Genomic DNA, 9,959 nt, shown 5'->3' with positions numbered 1-9,959 from the left:
TCACCCACCCCACTGGGAGTAACTCACCCACACGGAGTCACTCACCCCAGTGGGAGTCACTCACCCACACGGGGTCACTCACCCCACTGGGAGTCTCTTTCCCACTAGGAGTCCCTCACCCACTAGGAGTCACTCACCCAACAAGAAGGCACGCGCCTCACTTGGAGTCACTCACCCAACAAGGAGAAACTCACCCCACTGGGAGTCACTTACCCACTAGGAGTCAATCACCCACTGGGAGTCACTCGCCTCAATAGGAGTCCCTCACCCAACATGGAGTCACTCACCCCACTAGGAATCACTCACTCACTGGGAGTCACTCACCCCACAAGGAGACACTCACCCCACTGGGAGCCACTCACCCAACAAGGAGTCACTAACCCCACTGGGAGTCACTCACCCAACAAGAAGGCACGCGCCTCACTTGGAGTCACTCACCCAACAAGGAGTCACCCACCCCCCTGGGAGTCACTCACCCCACTAGAAGTCACTCACCCCACTGGGAGTCACCCACCCCACTGGGAGTCACTCACCCCACTGGGAGTCACTCACCCAACAAGGAGTCACTCACCCCACTGGGAGTCACTCACCCACACGGAGTCACTCACCCCACTGGGAGTCACTCACCCACAAGGAGTCACTCACCCCACTGGGAGTCACTTACCCACTAGGAGTCACTCACCCACTAGGAGTCACTCACCCACTAGGATTCACTCACCCACTAGGTGTCATTCACCGCCTGAAGGTCACTCACCCCACAGGGAGTCACTCACAAGGAGTTATTCACCCACTGAGGGTCACTCACCCCACAGGGAGTCAATCACTCACAAGGAGTCACTGTCCCACTTGGACAAACTCACCCACAAGGAGGCACTTGCCTCACAGGAAGTCACTCGCCTCACTAGGAGTCACTTACTCACTAGGAGTCACTCACCCCATTGGGAGTCACTCACCCACTAGGAGTAATTCACCCACTGAGGGTCACTCACCCCACAGGGAGTCAATCACTCACAAGGAGTCACTGTCCCACTTGGACAAACTCACCCACAAGGAGTCACTTGCCTCATAGGAAGTCACTCACTCACAAGGAGTCACTAACCCACTTGGACGAACTCACCCACAAGGAGTCACTCGCCTCACTAGGAGTCACTCACCCAAGAAGGAGTCACAATGATGCCCAATTCAAATCAAATTGATGCTCCCCTATGAAGACATCAAATAAACATTCCTATGAAGAGTGTGTCAAATGCCTCAACCAGGAAAGCATCTTAGTGATATCTTACTAGGAGGAAGGAGGGTTAATTGATAACTCAGTGTCAAATTTATTATCCCACTCGAAGGCTGTTAACTTTATGCCTTTACTATGAGTAGTTTGTACAATTTTCAAATTTGGAAGTTAATTAGAAATACTAAATGCTAAAGTACATTCCTGCTCTTTTATGGAAACCCAAACAAGCATTAGGAAGTTGTAGTAATTGGTAAAGACCAACATAATAATTCAGAACCAAACTGTGAAGGTCACTGAATAATGGATGTACAAGTATTACAGGTCCTGAAAAATCATTGGCTAAAAAATGTAATTGTTTTTTCAAATTCATAATAATCCAAGAAAAATGTAACAAAAAAATCTAAATGATATCATGTAATATGGCAAAAACGGTTATCTGATATTATGGCCAATGAGAATCAATTTTAATAACCTAAAGGTCAAATTATGTTGTCTTTTTTTGTTGTTTAATAAAAATCTGGTTATCTGGAGCATGACATTTCAGTTTATGAAGATGTCTGTTCCGACTAGACGACCTTAAGAGTTCATTTTAACTTTAAGTTCAACTGTAAATGATCATGGTAAATATAACTGCTGGGCCCTATTTACATCATAGGTAATATATTCAGAAACCTCTAAAATAATGAAAATACAGAAAATTTCTGAAGTGTCTCAGCGCACTGGATCATGTAGGAGGCCAATGTTGTGACAGTCTTTGTTGAACATGTACTTTGAGCGCAGTTTAAACAAAATGTCCTCGTAGATAGCTTGTGATATCATCAAAGTTCAGCGTCAGAAAGTACAACAAAAATTTCAGTAATAAGTTAGTGTATTTGTATTCTTGGAATACACAAGATGATGTCACTCGCCCAGAAAACTGGAGTAGAAACCCAATCAAAATGCAGCAAGGAAAATAAGAGCATGAATCAGCACTGCAAGCTTAGTGAACAGTACTACAAACTAATGAAACCTCAACACCACAAACAACAGGGACAGGTGTAACACAAACATCTAACCTGGCCAGCTGTTTGGTGGGGATTCCAGATACCTGGCCAGCTGTTTGGTGGGGATATCAAGGCTAAAGTAATCATATTCAAAAACAGTCATAGAAGTTTAGATGAATGCACTGGGAAAATGGTAACCATGGTGGTGAATGACCAAAACAATATCTTTGTCACTTCATCGAGAACATTTATAAAATATAACTATGACAATAAAATTTAAACATACCACACCTGAAAATGAATCTAAAATTTCAAGTGTAAAATGAAAATTATAATAGGCCTAATTTCAGGTGATCAACCTTCATAGCACCAGATTCCCCAGTTACAAACATGTAAGGAAAGGCGAAGAAATATTTGATGAAATATAATATTTGGAGGGGGGTACTAATCACATTATCTCTCACTCGTTGCTGTAATGATGTGGTAAAATACCGACCACACAGATTCACAAACTATGAAAACATATACTAATATCAAATCAATGTAGTTACTAGTATAAAGGCAATATATATATATATCTTATATAAATTAATTATCTCTAGTTAATATAACAAAAATAATCTTTGCCTCTCATGCTATGTACAATGTAAGAGATTTTCCTGTGACTTTCTGTTAAACACGTATGAAATATTTAGGTATCACCCAGCTACACCAGACTGTTGTCAAAACTTGTTATCAAGCTCATCCCGAGGCTCGCCACTTTTAATTAAAAATCTGCTGTTTTAAACAACGCAAGATTTATAAAAAGGTATATAATTATTTATGCATATCCTTAAAACTTTTGGAGAGTCGATGCTTAAATTGAAAAAAAATATACTTGATAATAATATTTGTAAAAGATTAAGCCAGTGTATTTGTGATTGACACAGGAGACCTAATTACGGTAAAGGCTGTCATTTATGTGATTTGATCAGCCTCAATCCTCCTGGAACATGTAATATATAGAGTTTTTCCTTGAGGACATTCTCACGGACACATGGGATGTGTATTCACACATATGGGCACATGTTATACCTTCGAAAGGAAGATTTCTGAGACCCATTCCTGGAATTTCTATATTTGGGAATATTGAATACACAGCAGAAAAACAGTGTTTAATATATGATACCACTATACATCTTCTGAAATCATACATGGTTATTGGCTGATGTTGTTTTATGCAGCATTCTGTAATTTAAGGATTTAAAAGATCAACATCTAGTTATCTTTACAGGGAAACGGCTACTACACTGTCGGAGGAGTTAGTACAAGGTCACAGGTAATTAAAGAACAGGTCAAAGAGAGTTTTTAACAAGGGAACATTTCACAAATAAAACATTAATTGCATGATTTCCTCCACCAGTTGATAGAAATAATAATATAATTTAATAACTTATAAAAATCTTTGTAACCAGCTTCCTTGATAAAGATCCTAACTCACTACTGTTGTAAAGTTACATGTCAAAGTTCTATAAATCAGAAAAAAGGTTTTACAAGCGAAAAAATAGTCTGGCGAAACAAATTGAAGAAATATTTCTTTTGAGCTATTTGTGAGGGCTATTTTCCAATTAATTTACTGACTTTAATTTGCTGTCAGTGAGCAAATCAGGTTAATAAAAGTTTTACACTAACACAATAGTATCATGCACATGGTTCACAGGCTAATCTCCACTTCCTCTACAAAACCTTCTGCCTCTTCAAATGTTTTTAAACATTTAACTTTAACTTTCTGTAGGTCACATCCTCTAATATCCAGGTTCATGGAAATGTCAAACCCTAATAATTATAACTTCAAATGATGTCATGTGATCTATAATTGTCTTACCCTTACTTGTCATTGGAGCAAAATCAATTCTTACACCTGTATGAAATATAGAAATACACATGATCTTTGATCACAAATGACATATCCAACGACCTTTGACCCGTCTGATCTATACCTGACCTACACTTTGTGATCAGTTGGTCTCTTGACCATGAACTCTTTTCTACTCTTGTTGATGCTACTTTAAAAAAAAGTCTGTCCTTTGATCTTAGCAAACCACTAGGAGAGGGTAGTGCACCACAAAACCAGCTGCCAACCTAAAGGATGAGGAGGTAGAAAGGGAAGGAGTCTAGGGGAGAGAACTCTATTACCAAAACATGGTCTTAATAAAACAGTGCCATCAAAATGACACCAGAATTGACAGAGTGTGAAGAAAACTGTGAAGAACTTCACATATTTGTTGCCTATATGAAACGTTGTAGAAATCTCATTTTTATGGATCATTCAAATGTAATTTCGAACGACCAGTAATAACATTGCTGTGATTGGCATGTTGACCTTGAGGTAAACACAATTATACCATGATCACCACGAGGGATATAGGAATTAAGAACATGCAGCGCTGCATAAATTCACCAAAATACAATGGCCAGTAAACACATACCATAGGATACATGCAATTTTAACTAAGAAGTTACAAAGATAAAAAATATATATACATATAATGAATATTAAATTCTCAAAACAAAGGGACATTCATGCCATTTTAATCTACATTGATTGCGATTAGAACTTCATCAACTAAGCAGGTAATTGATTCTATTTGAGGTTAAGTTTTACCTTAGTATAAACATTTCATATACTGTAACCTAGTCTAACACTTAACTACATATAAGAAAAACATGTAGTTACAATGATAACTGAGTAAATTTGGGGAATTACTGTAATGGAGACTTGTACCCAGCTCTCCTGTGGGGAGCAACATGCCAAGTACTGTATACACATATGTACACTAGCATATAAGGCACTGTTATTTAAGTGTCAACACTGGCTGATGGGTTAACATTACAGCAAATGTGGTCCACAGACACTCAGAAAGTGAGGGAAGGGTGGAGGGGTCAGTAACATACAGAAAGCTAGGGAAGGGTGGAGCTGTCAGTAACACATAGAAAGCTAGGGAAGGGTGGAGCTGTCAGTAACACATAGAAACATGGGGAAGGGTGGAGGTGTCGGTAACACCCAGAAAGCTAGGGAAGGGTGGAGCTGTCAGTAACACATAGAAACATGGGGAAGGGTGGAGGTGTCAGTAACACACAGAAACATGGGGAAGGGTGGAGGTGTCGGTAACACCCAGAAAGCTAGGGAAGGGTGGAGCTGTCAGTAACACACAGACCTAGGGAAGGGTGGAGCTGTCAGTAACACACAGAAACATGGGGAAGGGTTGAGATGTTGGTAACACACAGAAAGCAAGGGAAGGGATATTGCAGCTTCATAAGCCTTTGCCAGAGTTAAGCTGTTTTCGACTTTTAACAACCATCAAAGTTTTCCTCCGACTCAAAAAAATGCAATGGTTATGCATTTCCTTGTTAAAAAATCTATGTTTTGTGCGAGTATTGCTGACAGTTGATAATAGTGCCCCATTATGTCCTCACAAACATACCTTGTAGCATGCCGATTTCACCCGTTACAAGCACCATTCCCTAAAACCCAACACAACCCAAAGCAAAGAATGCAGAAATGAAGGAGGAAGAGTAGAATACCGATGGATCAAAATCCTAACCTAGTTCAATATGGGTCAGTACAATAATGATAAAATGTGAAACTGTTTTTGGCATTCATCAGGAATAATACCATATGGAGAAATCCTTACTTCATCACCTCACCTTCGGTCATTTCTCTAGTGCACTGTTTTCACATAAAAATCAAGGAAATAGTGTTCATCCTTTAACAGAGGAGTGCACACCTCAACAGTTCAGAGGTCACACATCTGGCATGCATAGTTGATGTAATGCCCTTCCTTCACTTCAGAATATATCCTTCTGAGATCTCTTCGATCTCTCACATTTATATAATGTCATATATCTCCAATTCAGTTTAGAAATGATTTATGATATTTAAAATAAATAAAACTTCATTGCTCAGTAAATGCCTCAAAGAATACAGCTAATTTCTTCAAATTTATTTATTTACATGAACAAGAAATGTGTTCAATTACAGATATTTTGAGAATAAACCGTAAGTGCCTTATCAGGACTGAACCATTACACTTCTTTTTTCCACACAGAAAAAATATAGCATTAATGCACAGGGCTAAATGGAATCAGATTATTATATGAAAATGAAACTCATCTTGCTTAAATTCTGTATTTAATACCTCAACTAAGGCAACCTTTAAATTAAATTTACATTTGATTCCAAATTTAAGGGTACCTGAATAATAAACAAGAGGCCCAGAGGGCCTGTATCGCTCACCTGGATATCTAAGCAATCATGGCAAAATATTCTCCAAATGAGATCCAAGGGAATATGCCAGACCCCAAGGCCAATCCTTGTAGCATATCTGTACTAGATTTTTCATGCCCAGCAATTTAATGTATGGTTATGGGGTGGGGATCTCAACTGCTTCCAAGCTGTGACTCAGAAACTAGGTCCCTAGGGTTGTGGCTAGACCCCAGGATCAATTCTAATATCATGACTGCTTTTGTCTCTTTATGCTCAACAATTGTATATAGTTTTGGGATGGGGATCTTAACCATTTCAAAGTTATGACCCAGGGGTTAAGTCTCCAAGGGTGGGGCAGTCCCCAAGGCCATCCTGGAAGCATATGTACATTCATCTCTTTATACTCGGCAATTGTATATATGGTTATAGGGTGGGGATATCAACTGTTTCCAAGCTGTGACTAAGAAACTAGGTCCCTAGGGGTTTGGTCAGACCCCAGGGTCTATTCTAATATCACGACTACATTCGTCTCTTTATGCCCAGCATTTGTATATATAGTTTTGGGGTGGGGATCTCAACTACAGTATTTCAAAGTTATGACCCAGAGACTATGTCTCCAAGGGTGGGGCCAAACCCTAGGGCCAACCTGAAAGCAAATGTGCATTCTTCTCTTTATACTCAGCAAGTGTATGTATGGTTATACGGTAGGGATCTCAACCATTTCCAAGCAATAAACTTTTTTGGCCCCACCCCTTAGCCGGGGGGTTAGCCCCACCATTTGTACTATGTTGAATCCCTGCCTCTCATGAATGCTTCCGATCAAATATGATTGATATCCAGTGCATAGATCTACAGAAGAAGTTGTTTGTAGCAATATAGCCAAATTACCCTTTTTGGCCCCGCCCCTCAGCCCCCTGGGGGATCAGCCCCACCATTTTTACAATTTTGAATCCCCACCACCTAGGGATGCTTCCAGTCAAATTTAGTTGAATTCCAATTAGAGGTTAAGAAGAAGAAGTCGTTTAAAGAAATTGTTGATGTACCGACGTACGGACGGATGGACGACGGACGCCACGGTATGGCATAAGCTCACCTTGGTCCTTTGGACCAGGTGAGCTAATAAGCAGTTCATCCTATATATAGCTAGACCTTATTGGATTTGCTGTTTTAGTCTTTATTAAGAGAGAAAATAACAAAAGTATCTATTCAAACTTTCAATTTAAAACCCTTATTAAAATCTGCACAATTTTTGTCTGAAGGAAATAAAGGGTAAAGGAACCCTAAATGATGTGTATTTTTAATCAGAAATGTATTAATTGATATTTCAGAAAATGTATCAAAACTTCAATTAAAAAATCTTCTTTTTTTTAAAATTTGAATAAGCATTACATAACACTCCAATAAATCGAAATCCTTACGTTTTGACCGGTTATTTTTATAGTTGCAAAAGGTTTCATTTACATGTAATTGCAAATATAAACATGAAATTTTATAAAAGTGCAAAATTGTCATATCTCAGAGGAACATAGCCTTAAGTGAATGTATGATAGTTCATATACATGTTGACCTAAGTACAGGAGGTGTACATATTCTGTTCTCTATTCAATAACGTCCTGGAAGTATACATATTCTATTCTCTGTTCAATAATGTCCAGGAAGTGTACATATTCTATTCTCTGTTCAATAATGTCCAGGAAGTGCACATATTCTATTCTCTGTTCAATAACGTCCAGGAAGTGTACATATTCTATTCTCTGTTCAATAACGTCCAGGAAGTGTACATATTCTATTCTCTGTTCAATAACGTCCAGGAAGTGAACATATTCTATTCTCTGTTCAATAACGTCCAGGAAGTGTACATATTCTGTTCATTATTCAGTTAACAACCAGGAAGTGAACATATTCTGTTCTCTGTTTAATTAGGTCTAGAAAACATACATGCACTAAATGTCATGATCCCCATCATATCTTGGAACACTAATGCAGGACAAGTTACTATACAATTTATTCAGGTTTGATATTAATACCTGTTTTTAGAATAATTAGGACTAATCATCCCCACACATGATACAGGTGAAGAATAGTGATAAAGATTTAACCTGGCCCGGCTGTGTATCAGCAATATAATTCCTAACAGACTGAGCCAGCACACAAGCTAACACATGTACAGGTTGTTCAGTACCACTATTCCACCGTGAGCCGGTACACAATCTAACACATGTACAGTTTGTTCAGTACCATTATTCCACCCTAAGCCGGTACCCAAGCTAACACATGTACATGTTGTTCAGTACCATTATTCCCCCCTGAGCCAGTACACAAGCTGACAAATGTACAGGTTGTGCAGGACCATTATTCCACCCTGAACAGGTACACAAGCTAACACCTGTACAGGTTGTTCAGGACCATTATTCCACCCTAAGCCGGTACACAAGCTAACACATGCACAGGTTGTTCAGTACCCCTATTCCACCCTGAGCAAGTACACAAGCTAACACATGTCCAGGTTGTTCAGTACTATTATTCCACCCTGAACAGGTACACAAGCTAACTCATGTACAGGTTGTTCAGAACCATTATTCCACCCTGAGCAAGTACACAGGCTAACACATGAACAGGTTGTTAAGTACCACTATTCCACCCTAAGCCGGTACACAAGCTAACACATGTACAGGTTGTTCAGTACCATTATTCCACCCTGAGCCAGTACACAAGCTAACACATGTACAGGTTGTTCAGTACCACTATTCCACCCGTAATGAATATTTAGTAACAGACGAGGTCAAGTTTGACTTTGAAGAACCAGGGCCCATAACTCTGCAATGAATGATTAATTTGTTATTGCAGCCTGGCTCTTCAATCTGTGACATATACACCAGTGAATGCTGAATGCCCTGGTGGAGGTGGTGGTTTGCTGTTCTCTGATGCCTGTTTGTTCTAAAACACAAAATCACAACCTCAAAAACACATCTGACCAAATGTCGGCAGTCCCCGCTGCGATCTCAGACAGAAAACTTCATAAAGTCTTCCTTTTCTGTCTCACCAAAATGTTTTTATGAGGTCATCTTTGCATATGTTAAATATAAAAAAGGTCAAATGCATGATCATCACCATCAAACAAGACCTTGAAAGTTTGGTTAAGGTCATCACATACAACCTTGACCTTCAGGTCAATAACGCCACTACTATGAAGAATCTGTGTTGGTTGTATTGGCATTCTGAAGCAGTGTATAAACACTATCCACCTTAGAGAGACCTTCGAAGAATGGTATTAAATCCATTAGTTCTGTGTCAGTCATATCATCAAACCACGACTGTACTGGTACCTACAACAAAACACAGAGACAGGTTAACACTGGTTCTGTATCAGTCATATAATCAAACCATCACTGTACTGGTACCTACAACAAAACACAGAGACAGGTTAACACTGGTTCTGTGTCAGTCATACCTACAACGAAACACAGAGACAGGTTAACACTGGTTCTGTGTCAGTCATATC

General features: G+C 39.3%; 2 protein-coding genes across 3 annotated transcripts in view; one reads left to right on the top strand and one right to left on the bottom strand.

The window, feature by feature from the left end:
• Positions 1–273: 273 nt before the first annotated feature.
• Positions 274–960, top strand: LOC110446182. Its single transcript, XM_021491203.1, has one exon. It carries the CDS (start codon positions 274–276, stop codon positions 958–960), a length of 687 nt encoding a protein of 228 aa, XP_021346878.1.
• A 7,864-nt stretch (positions 961–8,824) lies between these two features.
• LOC110446183 (carboxy-terminal domain RNA polymerase II polypeptide A small phosphatase 1-like) overlaps positions 8,825–9,959 on the bottom strand; it is a 37,416-nt gene continuing 36,281 nt past the window's right edge. For both annotated transcript variants that reach the window (XM_021491205.1, XM_021491204.1), the window contains exon 8: positions 8,825–9,783. In XM_021491205.1, coding sequence (XP_021346880.1) covers positions 9,643–9,783 — 141 coding nt within the window. In that variant the 3' untranslated portion in view covers positions 8,825–9,642. The remainder of the gene's footprint in view (positions 9,784–9,959) is intronic.

Source organism: Mizuhopecten yessoensis, unplaced genomic scaffold (assembly GCF_002113885.1).
Source record: "Mizuhopecten yessoensis strain PY_sf001 unplaced genomic scaffold, ASM211388v2 scaffold2613, whole genome shotgun sequence".
NCBI lineage: Eukaryota > Metazoa > Mollusca > Bivalvia > Pectinida > Pectinidae > Mizuhopecten > Mizuhopecten yessoensis.
This window is presented reverse-complemented; position numbering and strand designations above follow the sequence as displayed.

Coding starts and splice junctions, on each gene's coding strand:
- LOC110446182 (XM_021491203.1), top strand. CDS start 274: ATGGAGTCACTCACCCCACTAGGAATCACTCACTCACTGGGAGTCACT.